The sequence below is a fragment of the Eumetopias jubatus genome, unplaced genomic scaffold (genome assembly GCF_037043125.1).
Source record: "Eumetopias jubatus isolate StellerSeaLion01/CBP00866 unplaced genomic scaffold, mEumJub1_p1.0 scaffold_2, whole genome shotgun sequence".
Classification (NCBI taxonomy): domain Eukaryota; kingdom Metazoa; phylum Chordata; class Mammalia; order Carnivora; family Otariidae; genus Eumetopias; species Eumetopias jubatus.
Window position 1 is genome coordinate 21008618 of NW_028274808.1, and position 16227 is coordinate 21024844.

A 16227-nucleotide genomic window follows, 5' to 3' on the forward strand; every position below is an offset into this window, starting at 1 on the left:
TATACACCAGTTCATTAATCTGTCCATAATGTTTTATACCAACAATAGACTTTTTATTTTATAATATCCTATAGTAACTAATAGCACAACTTCCTTCTTATTGAACTTTATTATGATAAATATGTTATATAAAATTTACCATTTTAACCATTTTTTAAGTGTGTGGTTCAGTGGTATAAAATAGATTCCTTTTGTTGTACAAGAGTCGCCATCATCCCATCTCCAGAACTTTTTATCTTCCCAACTGAAACTCTTGATCCATTAAACACTAACTCTCCACTTTCCATCCCCCCAGCCCCTGGCAACTACCATTCTACTGTCTATCTCTGAATTTGACTACTCTGGGTACCTCACGTAAGAAGAATCATGGCAATATTTGTCCTTTTGTGAGTGGCTTAGGGAATGTCTTCAAGTTTCATCCATGGTGCAGCATGTGTCAGAATTTCCTTCTTAGAATGGAATAATGTTTCATAGTATGTTTGTGCCACATATTATATATCCATTCATCTGTCAATGGACAACTTTTGGGTTTCTTCTACCTTTTGGTTATTATGAATAGCATTATGGACATAGGTGTACAAATACCATATGGACATGGGTGTACAAAGATCCTCCTTTCATTTATTTTGGGTATATACCCAGGAGTGGAATTAGGGGATTGTATGCTAGTCTATTTTTATCTTTGGAGGGGGGGGGCACGGCCATACCATTTTCCAGAGTAGCTGTACCATTTTACTTTCTACCAGCAATGCACAGGGTTCCAAGTTGTTCACATCCTAGCCAACAATCGTTATTTTCTGTTTTGTTTCTATAATAGCCATTCTAATGGGGGTGATGTGGTATCTTACTATAGTGTTGATCTGCATTTCCCTAATGACTAATGATGTTGAACATCTTTTCATGTGTTGTTGGCCATTACATATTTTCTTTGGAGAAAGGTCTATTCAAGTACTTTGCCCTTTTTTTTTTTTTTTTTAATTAGAGTTTTCTGTTCTTCAGCTGTAGTCATCTCATGTTTATGTTCCAGAATTTTTGGCTATTCTTAGTTACTCTAAACTAATTTAAATTGTTCTTTAAAAGTTCTCCCAAATCCCACTTTAAAATAATCACATGTGGATTTAGATGGGAATACCATTCAATTAATATATTAATTCAGGGAGGAATTAACATGTATATTTACTTATGCAAATCCTTTATGTTCCTCATTTGAAAATTTTTCATAATATGAGCACTTTCTGATTTATAGAAATAGTGTGTGCATGTCCATGTCTCCATGTGCAACTACTTTTTATTGCTTAAAGTAAAGGATCTTTTTTCTATTTTTCCTGCTACATCGAAAAGCTGTGGATTGTTTTACAGTATTGATTTGTAAGCAGCTTATCAGGTTTATTTACATAGTTTTTAGATAATAATGCTATATACTGAAGCTAAATTTTCTAACATCTACATTAGTATTAATGAGAAAAGTCGGTCCTTTTGGGTTAAGTAAAAATGAACCTGCAGCCACAGTTTGGAGTATAATTTATTTCTCCCATAACTTACCATTAATTTTTTTTATCCCTTTGGGTAGACTTATGTTAGCTTTATAATAATTCCCAGCTACTGTAGATAATTAAAGGTCACCTTCTCTATAGAGTTGTGTTACAAGAACCCAAGTTATAATTATAGCTGTAACATACGCTCATGTTTTGTATTTTAACTATGTCGGATTGGCATTTTCTGTTCCTGACTAGTTAAGGGCCCTGCCTTATTGATGCTGATATTTTATAAAATACAGTAATTTATATTTTGAGCTATATAAATGAATGTGCAATGTCTGCATTCCAGACTGGCCTCAGTAGTTGTTTTCTTGTCCAATGGAAATCCTCACGGCCTCGAGCACTGGCAGGTGCACTAGCTTCCTAAGCTCTTCTCCGATTTCAAACTTGATTTCGAACTCTACCCTGCTGGTCGCTTGCTGGTCACTATGCACACTGCCACCCCTTGATCAAATCTGGGGGGGGGCAATGCCAAGAAAGCTGCAGTCCCCCGCCTTCTCCATCTTCCCACCACACCCCCTGCCCCCGCAACAGTTAAGGGCTGAAGTTCTTAGCCTGGCATTTCATGCCATCCTGAACGGTGAACTATCTACCTCTCCAGCCTCATCTTTTTCTTCCCCGTGATGCCTGCACACCTAGTAAGCCACACAAACCACAATCCTATTAAAAAAATTTTAATGAGATACTACGTATTCTCTAGTATTCATAATTATTACTGAAAACATTTGGCAGTGGTTTCTGTAGTAGAATGTCAGGTGTTTCTAGCACCCTATTCATTTGTGCTTTGTGATTACCTTACTTTGCAGTTACCTTACTATGGAGGCAAGTAAATACTTGTGTAGCATAACCGCTCCTGGGAATCCGTTGTCTAGGTTTTTATTAAGATGATCTGTGTCTTCTAATATAGGTAAAATAGTAGTTAAGTTTTTATGGCGGTGGGGGGAGCTTTTTCGGCCTTTTGGCTAAGATCAAGTGTTGTTGTTTTTGTGGGGTTTTTTTGTCAACTCCTTGAAACTTCTTCAGAACACTTTAATTTCATCAAATTTAAAGAATAGCAGCTCGTTTTGCTCAGTGTGGAATAATCTCATGAAAAACATGTTATAGCTGAATTTATCCTGGTCTGGTTGAGAGTTCAGAGAGAAGAACTTGATTTGAAGAGTTGATGTTTCTGTGACCTGGGAAACTGCTCTCATTACCTTGAAGGCGTTTCGCGAGCTTGTGGGACTTACCTTCTTTCCCAGCCTTTCCTTGAGGAACAGAGGAGGACAGGCTGTTACTGAGAGAGATCACTGCATACCTGTGAGTGCCCTGGGAGCTTTCTCCTGGCCAGTGAATCCTTTAACATAACTGTCAGAACAAAGGAGTATCATTCAGGAGTTCATTCTTCAGCTTTAATTTCCAGTCCTAGGAACACACCACTATGGTCTCATGAAGAACTTTCCAGTGGCAAAGGGACTATTTCATCATAACCATATAAAAGCATCAGTTAAGCCATTGATTTCTGTGTTGTTTTTCCTAGTAAAATTAAAAGGAATGAAGAATACCTAATGTTTGCAGAGGCACAGGAATAAAAATGATTAGAATCTGTTTACTTTAATTGTTGATCCAATTTATCCTTTCTTAGTTTCTTTATCTGATTTGAACATCTTTCATAGTTTCTTTATCTGTTTTGAACATCTTTATCTGATTAAATATTTGACTCCAGTGACTTTAATAGTCTCATTGTTTTGATGTTTTATGTTAGCTTTTATGATAAAATATGCTTATTATAAAAAAATTCACATGGAGTAATAAGCGTATAAAGGGGAAAAAGCATATAAAGGGTGAAAGGAAAATTGCCCATTTCTGCCTTTTTCCCTCATTGTTCCTTTATGTCCCACTGTGCTTATATTTCGTAACAACCTCATAAAATTCTGGTATATCTTCTAGAATTTTTCAGTATATAGGTAAGTATGAGCTTAAAAAAAGAGGGTAATATTAATATATTTTTCCACATAACATCATTTTATTAGATTTTTAGTTTTACAAGGCATTCCTTAATGATGTTCTCTTGTTAAGTACATTTAATTAGATTTTCCAAGGGGGGTATCCGAGTACATTGCTTGTTGATGAAGCCATACTTCAAACTCAGTAGACTCTCTGTGTGTTACTATCTAAGGCTAAGTGCAAATGCTATCCCTTCCATGTTTTCCCTAGACAAAAGATGGTAATAATTACAGGGTCAAAACAAATCTGTTGTCTCTGTGTTAAGATTCTGCTAACAGCATAAGCTTAAAATAAACCACTGAGGCCAGTAATGCATCTGCAAGTAGATCTTAAATCTTGATGGTTTACATCTGGGATAGGTTACGTGCTGTGAAGCAAATGGGTAAATACTACCCCTCAGAACCTTGTAAGAGTGGTCCTATAAGGATTTCCTTATTTAAGAATTTGGTTCTCAGGTTACTCAGTTTTTCAGCCCAATATTGCCATGTCTAACTTTTTATATTGGTTATGATGTATATGTTTTACTGCTTCTTTATTTGAAGTCCAATTATGGGTACTTGAGGTCAGCTTTGCTCTTCAGTTAAACATGAGGACTGTGGTGGAACAGTGGAATGCCTTGGTTGTATCTCCACTGTGTTTATCATTGCACTAGGCGAGCCCCCTTCTAAAAGGAGGAGCTCAGGTGGCCTCCAGCCTGATGCTGCTTTCCTTCACCTGATGCTTCTGTTCTGCAGCCCAGTAGAGGGAACTCTGGGCTGGTGGTAGGTTGCCTGACTTCCCGGCATCACTGTTACTACTGCTTAGGTGTGTGACCTGAGGAAGCCATTTAACCACCCAAGTTGCTCTCTCATCTGTGAGCTGGGAATAGTGATGGCAGGGCTGAGTTTCAAAGGAGGTAATTCTCTGGTGAAGGAGGCTTTGTTCAGTACCCTCAATGCCCAGGAGTCAGACTAATGGTCAAATGGGGAGGACTCTTGCTAGGTCTACAAGCTGCCATTTCATGGAGGGGGGGTGGGGCTGGGTGGGGAGGGACAGTGAGCCTTGTGAATGGGGTAGGGCAGGTCATGGCAATCACAGATAAGCTGGCGGGGTGACCTTGTTCCTGGTGCCCAGCTGTATGTTGGAATCAGAGAGGGTGCAGGTCTGTAGTAATTCTGAGGCACACTGAGAAATGTCTGTAAACCCACAGTGCTGTCAGAAACAATGCTATGAAACATCCCTTTCTGAAAAACAAGTTGAGTTTCCAGACTTGTTTAGCCTTGACTGTACTGTGGCTGTAGCCCAGAAATATTCATCTGTTACTTGCTCAACCTTGCTCATTGTTTCCGAGGATGATGAGGACTCGTTATGTTTTTTTCTGTCAAGGGGCCATAATTTAGTAACTGTATATTCTAAAAGATCAGTTTTTCTGTACCTCCAAAAGCAAGTAAAACTGGTGGCTAAATGTAAGTTTAAAAGGAGACATTTTTCTTTATAGTCCTTATAATAATTAGCAAGTAATAGATATTCAAATATTCATCTCCTTTTATCTAGTTAATAGACTGTTTGAGTCCCTTAATATTAACAAAGGACAAATAAGCTTGTAAAAATTAAGTGCTTAATGCTTCAGTGAAGATGAGAGAAGGCATTATCAAAATTTATTGAAAAAAATTCAATAGCTATTACTATCATCTGTCTAATTCTACATCTGTTTTTTTCCAACTTGATTGAGATCTAATTGACATTTAAAGTATAAAGACATTTCAAGTGTACATTGTGGTGATTTGATGTAAATTATAGAATGATTTTAGTTATGGAGTTAATTAACATATCCCTCACCTCACATACTTCTTTTTTTTTGTTGAGGACATTTAAGTTCAACTCTTAGCAAATTCCAGTGATCTAATAGTCTTATCAACTATAGTCACCATTTTACATTAGTTCCCCAGACCTTATTCTTCTCACAGCTGAAAGTTTGTCCCCTTCCACCAACCTCTCCCCATTTCCCACACTTTCCTCTTGGCCTTACAATAAAAAGTCATTCCGCAAATATTTATTAAATTTCACTCCATGCTAGACACTTGGCTAGGGCCTGAGGGACAGAATGGAATCAGGTCCTCTTCCTGTTCTCAGGGACCTTAGAGAGTAGTCCGAGAGCCCTGCTGAAACAGAGGCTGTCCTGGAAGCAGGTGTGGGTATGGTAAAGGGGGGCGTGGCCCATGGCACACATGGGAGGGTGCCCTGGCAGGAGCAAAGAAGTTCTGATTCTCAACAGTGCTTCTCATGCTTAACGTGTATTCGAATCACCAGGAGATTTTGTTAAAATGGAGGTTGTGATTCAGTAGATCTGGGGTAGGGACTACAAATGAGTGGCAAGGATTTGAAAGAACGGTCAGCTTTGTATTCACCAGGCAAGCTGGGGCACTAGATGGAAAAGAGGCTTAGTTCATTCACAAAGATGGACATAAGCAGAAGAATAGAGTAAAAAGGCCTGGAAAACTAAAAATAAGGGGGGGGTGTGTGTGTGTAGGATGAGAGCATGGCAAAGCATCATGGGGGAGAGGTTGATCGGAATCAATCCTAGGACTGCCATTTACACCTTTAAAATTAAATATTAAGGGGATTAAGAATAAGGTCATCCTATAGATAATGGGGAATCACAAATTTTAGACAGGGTCATGACCTTTTTTTTTTTTTTCATGTTCAGGGGATCAACACAATGGACTTGGAAAGGGTGGAAGGACAGCACTTTAGGAGTCTAATACAGTTGTTGAGGCAAATTATAAGGGGGTGAAGAGGATTTGTTGGATTTGGATTGAGCGAAAGAAGATGTCTTTGAAAAGAAGCGATGTGCCTCATGAATTAGAATAGTACTTCTGGGTGTCAGAGAGGAAACTACGTTGAGGGGAGCAGAGCACACACCAGTGTAAAAGAACAGCGTGTGAAAATAAGCAATGGGAAACCTCACTAAAATGAAATTGGAAGGTTGGGCAGGGGGAGCTCTCCTGCCCCACAACCACTCTGTCCAGAGCAGGACCAACAAAAAGACTAACTTGCAAGCAGATACTACTTGATTATCCCCTCAGGCAGAAGAAAGGCTTCCTCCTACCCGCCCCCCCCCAACAACCCAGCCAATCAGACACCGTCACAACTCAGCCGGTGAAAAGCCACTATACTTCCAGCACCTCCCCCCCCCCCCCCCCCGTTTACTCCAGTGGACTTTTTATTTGTAACAGCCTTCCCAGTTTCCCCGCTGCCCTCGCCTATCCCCGAATAAACTCGTCTTTTGCTAATAAACATAACCGGAAGTTTGAGTTTTACAGTTAACAAGTACAAAGATAAAGCTGGAAATAGGTAGAACTTTAATGTGGGTGATTTTAAATGCCAGATCTAAGGATCTAAGGAGTTTAACCTCGTTTTTCTTTATTAAGATGAAAATTTTATGAACAAAATCACTGAACTCCTGCAAAGCAATGAGCCTCACTTCCCAGAAATATTACTTCACTCACTTACGGGCCCATTAGGAATATAGGACACCATCGTTTTTGTGTGAGTTCTTTTTTTAGCTCTTCATATTTTTCAGTGGTGCAATACCCTTAGTATTGAGAGTCTTCATGTTAGATTATATGGGGATGTAGGGACAATTCCAATGTTTTGAGGCTGGGAAAAAGGAAAAATGGATTTATAATTAGCATAAGGGAGAAGGGTTTCGAAGTGTCGAAATTGAAACATTCAGCGAAGAATTTAAAATGTGAGTGGCATTGGTATTCAGAAAGGATAAGTCTGCAAGTGAGAATTTGGGATTCATCCACATGGGTAAGGGTTAGAGTTAAATAAATGAAGAAGATTCTGCAAGAGAGATGTGTATGAAGAAAACTGTAAGGATTGAACTTGGGAAATGCCCATAATCAGGTAGCAGGTGTGAGCATCAGGACCGTGTGATTTCACATGTGCCAGATATGAAGCATACATATTTCATTGCTAAATGGGAACACTTGCAGCAAGAGAAGTTTGAAGGCCATTTTAGTTTGGCAAAGAAGGAGTCAAGAAGAGATGAAAAAAATAATCCAGTGCCACCTCGTGGCAAGCATTAGGCATTTTTTAAATGAATTTTTTTCCCTCCTCAAATGGAATTTTTCTTTCTGTTTGGTTTTTAAGTTTTCATCTATTTTTTTTATGTGATAGCCTAGTGTGTGAATGGACTAGTTTGTTTACTTTTTTTTTATATACTTTTTTGTTTTTGTTTTTTTTTAAAGATTTTATTTATTTGACAGAGACACAGCGAGAGAGGGAACACAAGCAGGGGGAGTGGGAGAGGGAGAAGCAGGCTTCCCACGGAGCAGGGAGCCCGATGCGGGGCTCGATCCCAGGACCCTGGGACCATGACCTGAGCCGAAGGCAGACGCTTAACGACTGAGCCACCCAGGTGCCCCTGTTTACTTTTTAATCAACAGTATGAGCAGAAGTCAGAGCTTTGATTCTTAACTTTGCCCGAAGCCCCTGTGTCACATGGCTCTTTTGATCTGTCTCTCTGTTACACAAGACCTGAGTTAATTCAGCTTACAGGGTGACAGCTGCCCTTCACATATCCTGATGGTCTCATCATTGCCTCTGCTCTTCTGCCTCTAAATCATCAAAAATACAAAAAACACGTCTATGTAAAGATTGCATGATTCCAAATATTCAGTTTGTATTTTGACTCAGTAGTTAGTGCAGGAGATGAAGTTTTTAAGCTTAAAGCTTTCAAAATGAAGTAGAAACTTTTTTTTTTCTTTAATCCCAAGGAAAACCTACATCCTCGAAAAATGCACAGCCATCTCGGGTGAATTTGCCTAGACCACTTCCTAAATGCAAAGCATCTTTGAAAAGTTCTGCGCTGAGGAGGACGGGAAGCACCTCCTCTATTACCAGCATCCACAGCGATCTGAGCACTTACAGCAATAATTGTAAGTTGGTCTTCTGTCTACCTTCTGGGATCGTTGTGATCGTAGGTATAAGAAAAGACTAATGTGCTACAAATAATTACTAGATTTTTGATTCTGTGATTTAGGGGAAAATAGGAGTGCTGCTTCTCCTGTGGACTTTCTCAAAAAGTTTGGCAGGAAAAGCAGATTCTTCAAATGACATTCTTTTTTGGTGAGTGTGTATTCAGTGCTATGAAACACTGAAATATTTATGTGTTGAAGGTAGCTGGTTTTGTTTTGTTTTTTTTTGGCATGGAGAATTCTAAATTGTATCATTTGAAGCAGTGGTGTTTTTTGGTTTGTTTACGGAAGGAAAGCAATCTAGGGGCTAAGGGAACCCAACTGGAAATCAGAATAGAGAGAACTTCAGTGTGATTTGCTTTATAAAAGACTATATTTTGTCGATGTATGTTTTATAATCTTATATTTTGGATGCTAGAGTCAGTATAATATGACTAGTATAACTTCAAGCCTAATTTTAAGTAATTTAAACTCAATATTTCTAAAGTTTTGAGTTAAGGTAAATTCTGTTTTCTGAGTATAAAATGGGTGAATTCATTGAGCTGCCTTTTTCATTCGAAAGACGTATTTGGTCTATTTATTTGCTCATTTCCTTTCTAAATTTCCTCACACCATCATTGACAGATTTATTAATTTGAACAGCTGTGGAGTGTCTGCTGGGTACGGGCACCACGATGGATGCTGTGAGGGATATGGGATATAAAAGAAATGGTCCTTATCTAAAAGGTGGTTGAAGAGGATATTTACCTGGATAACTAGCATACCAGATAAAATAAGATTATTAAGCGTGAGGTGGAAAGGAGGGAAGTTCTCTCTGCTTTAAGGAGGGATCAATTTGTTTCTTGTGCTGGAACGAGGACAAAGTGGAGTTCTAGTTATTGAACCTTCTTCTGGGTGTGGAGCGCTATTACAAGGTTGCCATAAATTCTTCCTTTTTTTTTTTTTTCTTCTTTCTCAAATACCTTCTGCCACCGCCCTGATTGTATGAGGTGAGCGTATGAGGTGAGCGAGTGAGGCTCAGAGAGGTTGTCACTGGCCCAAGGGCACTCAGCCAGCATGGGACAGAATTGAGAGTGTGATTGTGTGGAGGAGAAGGTTTTGAATTAATGGCCGAATTAATGAGCACATTTCTGAGAGGTCACTTAGCAGCAGTAGCTTGTTTCACGTGATAGTAAGTAGCTATGTCCTGGAAACTTTGGGAATATTAAAATGTGTTACTTAAAATTAAAAAGGCTTATTATCCGCTTTAATGTTTCACTTTTAAAGTTGTGGCATAAAATAGGAAAGGTTTGCATGTAGCCAGGAATGTTCTATGGATTTGAAAAGGGAATTCACACGTGTATTATTTTAAGGTTATTTCCCTTGCAGTTCTCTCTGTTTGCGCTGTGAATTTTAAAAACAAACTGCCAAAGCAGAATCACCAGTGAGCTCTTCCGAGAGCCGTGTAGCAACGGAATTTGTGACCCTTGGAAGCAGACGCGTTCGGTGGTGGCGCTCTCCAGCCTTTTCCATTGACAGCCATGTTGACTTGGCCACCGTTTCAGTACTGTGTCTGACTCTCCGAAGGAGGCTGTGAAGTGCTTTTGTCCGTTCCTTTTTGTCTTGTAACAAAGGGGTTTACCGTATACCCACAGAGCCTGCCTAGCGGTGGATGCGTTCCTGTTGCAGATTAAGCATTCAAATCAATGAGTCTTTTCTTGCTTTGATTTGCTAGCTGGTTTAATTTGTTTTGGGTAGTGCCTTGGAGCTTCCAGATTTTTTTTTTTCCCTCCATTCTAATTCATTAAGAGCAAGCATGAGGGATAGGAGAGTGAACATGGCTGCAGTTTTTCCTGCTTAAGATTGCTTTGATCTTTTTAAATGACTGTACCAGGAGGATTTCGCAGTTGTACAGAGACGGATATTTCTTCAAAAATATTTATCAATTCTACACTCACCCCACCGGCTGGTTCAGAGAGGCACTATGATGCTACCTTATTAACACTGCTGGTCCTGGGATCCTACAGCCTTTGTATAGTTCCTTTGTTAGCCACGCTTACTGGGAAAAGAAGTAGGTCGACGATTTCTGGTTTGATTCTTTTCTTTGTAAGCATGCTTAAATTTTATTCAATAAATTGATTTAGCATCTCTTGATTGTTATTTTTATAACTTGTAATTTGTCGATTGTAATATTGGCATATTTACATTTAAGTTGTGAATGGTTCTAAATAGAACCAATTTTATTCTATATTTTCTGTGTTTTCAGACTTAATATAATTCAGTGGCATTGTCGACATGCCGAGTACATGAAATGACCTTATTATTAAAGACTGTTTGGTCTCATTTCTGATAAAATAAGTAGTTTTCTTTATGTAGCTTATAGTTGTATGAGTATAGAAAAATATTTTCGTAGAATTAGAACATCATTTCTTTGATTATTTTACTCATTATATTCAAAGATATTAAAGATGCATACCTTTTAAAGATTACTTTAAGACATGAAAAATCATTTTGAACTGAATTTTTTCCTATTTCTGATAATGATGGGTCATGTGAGGAAATAATCTTTTGCTCACCATTTGGATTCATACTGAGTTAAGCATTTAAACCCCTTTCAAGAGTGTGTTCTTGCTTTGCTGCTCATTTCTTTGTATTTGCACAGTAGCTTCTCTGTCAAATGTGCTCATGCATAGATTTTAAACATTCATAAGCTCTCCCAGACTCCGCTGACGTCCAGTTTTTAAGATCATTGGATAAAAATATATATTGTAGGTCTTGAAGAGAGTAGATGGTTTGAGGGCCATTGTCTATGTGTGGAAGGAAGCCTTTAGTGAGTGTGTAATTTTGCCCCCTTACGGATGTGAAATCCAAAGGCTTCCTTCTTCCCGTTTGGGCACACACACACACACACAAATATGTTTATTTTTGAGACAGATGGTGAGGGGGGGGAAATGCAAGAGATGCACACCAAAGCTGTTTGTACTCTTTTGGAATTTGGAAGAACAGGAGGGTGGCTAAAGAAGTGGAGTATTCTTGACCTTGGCCTTCATGGCCAGCCCTGGCTTAGCTGGTGTGATACATAGAAAAGGGCGTTCACCTCAGATTCCTCCTAGTGTTCCTGCCAACTCATGGGAAGGTGGATGATCTTCCACTCTCTTAGCCTCAGGATCCTCACCTGAGGAACAGGAGGGCAGTACGACATCATCTTAAAAATCCTTGCAGCAAAAATGTTTCTGACCACTTCAATTTCCTTCACTACAATAAGATGGTGTCTAATAGTTTGGAAGGTGGGTGTTTGAGTTGTTGAAGTGATCAAGCTGATAGAAGGATTCCTCTTATTTACCCGCAGGGTGATGGCGAGTGAGTACTGTCTCGCCTGCCCACACTGGTCAGTTGGTCAGAAGTACCTGAAGTAGATTGTTGAAAGGTTTTCACGCTGCTTCCAGGGTCGGAGCAAAAGTTTGTGTTTGACTAGTGATGTCTGCCGTAGGTAAAGAAGGGGATGCGAGGCAGTGGATGTACTCTGGCTCTGTATCACACACTTAATACTTATGCACATCCAAATAGACTATTAAATAAGAAAATGCTATTATCTAGACTGGCATTAATTTTGTCTTCATTTTTGCAGTGTTTTTCTGGGGGTATATAGGAGACATTCTTGTTACTACACAGTTGAGTAACTTTGCTTTTGGAATTTGGAAGTGTAGACTTCAGTAGTGACTTGATTTCAAGCCAGGTGGGCAGATGATCTGGCACAGTAGGTAGCCTTATACAGATCAACAAAAAGAATTCCAGAAATAAGCAGAATGTTGGCTCTGCATATATACATAGCTCAATAAACAAAACTAATGCTAGCCAGAATGTAGTATGAAATGTTAGTTTGCAAATAAGTCTGGAACAATGAGAAGCCCTTCTGTAATAAGAAAATAATTTCTTTTGCCTAGGCTTCTCTGAGAATCTCTTTGTACTCTCTTCAGACTCCATTATCTCTCTTACTCTCTTTCATTTGAATCACACTTGGACTATGGGGAAATGAAACTAAGGATTCCAGAGAATCTATTTTTCTGGCATAATTGAAGCCAATAGAACCAAGGATCACAACAGAACAGGGCAATTTTAAATTGTTATTACAGCTGCTGGGACCTGGGCGACCGCATGTGGGATATCACATATTGACTCTTCAGACAAACTGTCGCTCAGGGATCGCGGCCCCTCTTGCACTGTGCTGAGGAGAATTTTGAGGATGCTTGTGGCTTCAGTGGGACTATAATAGAAAAACCTACAGTTCTTCCCTCCTATATCGGGAAAAGCCAGTCCTTCCTTCTGTGTGTCTCCTTGACTTTCACACTGGTACCCCACTCACAGCACTTCACTCTGGTCACTAGATGTGTGGCAGTTTCTGCCACAGCAAGCTGTTCCTTGGGTGGTCTTCAATCCTGACACCATCTACTGGAGATGGCAGCAGATCCCACAGGTTAAGGGCTCACTCCTGCAAGACTGGCCCCCGCCCCCTTCAGATGCCAGTCACAAGTCCAGGTTGTCAGCTGTACTTCTCACCAACCAACTGTAAATGGGAGATTCCAACGGCTCCTATCTTGGGTATGATAAATATGCTAGAGCCGCACACAAAACTGAAGTAAACACTTACTAATAAATGCCAAGTTATTATAAGAGGGTGTAGCAGAGGATATAGGTGAACATCTAGATGGAATTGATGCACAGAGCAAGGTATGCAGGAAGGGTGAAGTGTGCCTCCCTTCTGCAGGTGTGCACCGATTCAGAAGCTCTCCCATCTCCATAGTTGGAGATTTTTATGGAGGCTTCCATAAAAGGGCATGATTGATCCTTAAGTTCATTTTTAACCCTTTGCCCTTCTCAAGAAAGTGGAGGGCGGGGCTCAAAATTCCAAGAGTCTAAGCATGGCTTGGTCTTTCCAGTGACCAGCCCCCATCTGGGAACCCACACAGAATCACTTCATTAGAACAAAAGATACTCCTGTCACCAAAGAAATTACAAGGATTTCAGGAGGTCTGTGCTAGGAAATGGGGGCAGAGACCCAATATATATTCTCTATTATCTCACAGGTACTGAGTACCGTATTTGTTTAGTGAGGGCCCTGTGAGAGCATATGTACCATTTCCAAACTTAATTTCAAACCCACTCATTTATATATAGAGAGATGTAGGGACTCATAGCTAGGCAGTGGCCAAGTCAGGACCAGAACTCCGAGATCATGGATTCCATTCCATTACTTGAAATTATGGGCACTTTCTCCACCAAACAGGTTATTGTTTGGATATGATAGCTCTGGACAAGGGAAAATTTAGATACCATCAGGATACCCACCCAATCAACTGCCATGGTAGGAACTGAAATAGAGGGCAGGAGAAATATTTTCAGGATATCATGTCTTACAGAGAAGTACATCCTTCAAGTGAAGTTTACTAGAAAGTAACGCACCAACAGAGTATTTAGGGGATTGAAAGATGGGTAATTGTTGGTCATAACAGTGTGTGCAGCTCAGCATAGTTTGTTCCCACCACTAGTGAACTGGGAAAGAGTGAAAGTGGGAAGTGTGTACAGTAGATGATCAGAGAGAGAGGGAGTATGTGTGTGTGTGTGAGAGAGAGATTGTACCTGGTCAACTCAGAAATTTTATCCTTGTATATGGATTTTGACCCTCCCATGTTAGGAAGTTGATGATAGATCTGGTGCTGGATCCAGTGTTTACCCTGAGCCTGATGAGTGGCAGTTTGTTTCTGGGACAACACCTCCTGTCTGTGTGTGACAGCCAAGGGACAGGAGTATTGTGCCTCATGAGAATTTTGTCTTGTGCTTTAGTGAAAAATCCTTTTAGTCTGTTCTTTGGAAGCTGAAGGTCCTTTGTTTTTAAAGCTGAGAAATGAGGGCGCCTGGGTGGCTCAGTTGGTTAAGCGACTGCCTTCGGCTCAGGCCATGATCCTGGAGTCCCGGGATCGAGTCCCACATCGGGCTTCCTGCTCAGCAGGGAGTCTGCTTCTCCCTCTGACCCTCTTCCCTCTCGTGCTTTCTATCTCTCGTTCTCTCTCTCTCTCAAATAAATAAATAAAATCTTTAAAAAAAAAAAAAAAGCTGAGAAATGAAAAGTATGAATGAATTTGGGATCATATGATTTTTATATTAGGTCTATAAATTAAACTCAGTTCAGTTTTTCAAAATCTGAATAGGTGATTTATTTGCTCCTGATGAATTTAAAAGATGTTTCAAGAAAAGTAAGACTGAAATCCAGATTGTCAGAATACATGATTAAGACTTTAATAATATCATTTACTTTCTTTTGAAATTTTGATTTAGCAAAAGCAAAAATGCAAATTGAAACCCAATATCCATTTTGTATGAAAACCTAAAAGATACGCTCTCTAAAATTTTGCTTCTGTTAAGACTGTGAAGTCCTTTCCCACCCATCCTTAAAAAAGTTATGTTGAATTTTATAGTAGTAGTCTCTTCAGTACTATGATTTATGTTAGCTCCCTGTAATTTTCAGCTTGAGAAAGGCCAAGTCTTTGGGTTCTGGGGAAAGAGAATTGGAAAGAAGGTAGGAAACTGACAGATCTCTCAGTAGGAGGGAAGACTCTGTGTTGATCTCACCTAATATGGGAAATGTTATATGGGCACAGGAAGAATGAACAGATGGCTCATTGTAGAGTGATTTGACGTAGATCAGGGAGAATAACAGCATGTCTTTACAGGTTTAACTGACATCTATAAACACTGTTCTAGGAGTTAGGATGTATAACCTAGTGAAAAATTTCTGTTCTTATATTTATAAATAAGGTAGAATCTCACCCTTTTCCAGTGTGAAGTGAAGAAAGGAATCAAGGTTGGTAATAAAGAAATTTATGATTATGTGTTGAGTATTAGAATAGAACTGGATGCTTAGAACTAGGAGTTGAACATCTTTGAGAAACAATAAAAAAAAAAAAAATCCAGTCTGGTTTGGTGTCAGGGAATTCTTGGGAACCAGGCAGTGAGTGAATGCACCTGTAGATTTCCCCTCTGGCCCAGTGAGTCTGTGGTGATATAAAAATGCCAGTGGTTTGTACAGTTAGCAAGGGGACATGGATAAAAAGATTAACTTTTATGGGGAAAAGGGACCAGAAAACTTTCCAAGTATTTTCTTTTTCTTTTTTTTAGATTTTATTTATTTATTTGACAGAGAGTGAGCACAAGCAGGGGGAGCGCCGAGAGGGAGAGGGAGAAGCAGGCTCCCTACTGAGTAGGGAGCCCAACATGGGGCTTGATCCCTGGATCCTGGGATCATAACCTGAGCTGAAGGCAGACGCTTAACCAGCTGAGGCACGCAGGCACCCCTCCAAGTATTTTTGTTTGGATTTTTTCTTTCCTTGGATATGATGGGAAAAGGACCAACTGCTGGGTTTATACTCTTGAGTGTTGTGTAACGTGGTAATCGCTTAGGAAAAGCCAAACAGTAATATTAAAAATCCTTATAGGAGCTAAGCTTCTGGGCAGTGTATTTTTTCAAAGATGATTCAGTTATAGGGAATGGTGAATTTAGAATGGTGTTTTAAGGAAATGCTGATTTTTTTTTCCCCCTTAGGTCATTGCTGCTAATTTTTTTTAATACTACTTAAGGAGGTTTGCAGTCGTTTGTTTTGTTTTGTTTCAATCTTTACACGCTGGTACTATTTTTCAAACCTTCACTCTGACTGTTTTGACGCTTCGAGATTTTAAAATGTAGACTCCCCCTGCCCAAAATACTA

General features: G+C 39.5%; 1 protein-coding gene across 3 annotated transcripts in view; it reads left to right on the forward strand.

Annotated features, from left to right (window-relative positions):
• The window catches only part of MTUS1 (microtubule associated scaffold protein 1), a 112684-nt gene that overhangs the window by 26463 nt on the left and 69994 nt on the right, over positions 1-16227 (forward strand). The window contains exon 3 of one of the 3 annotated variants that reach the window (XM_028099811.2): positions 8288-8449. The exons of 1 other annotated variant lie outside the window; for it this stretch is intronic. In XM_028099811.2, coding sequence (XP_027955612.2) covers positions 8288-8449 — 162 coding nt within the window. Of the gene's footprint in view, positions 1-8287; positions 8450-10348; positions 10539-16227 lie in introns of those variants that run through there. One more of the 3 variants, XM_028099814.2, reaches the window with a different exon arrangement.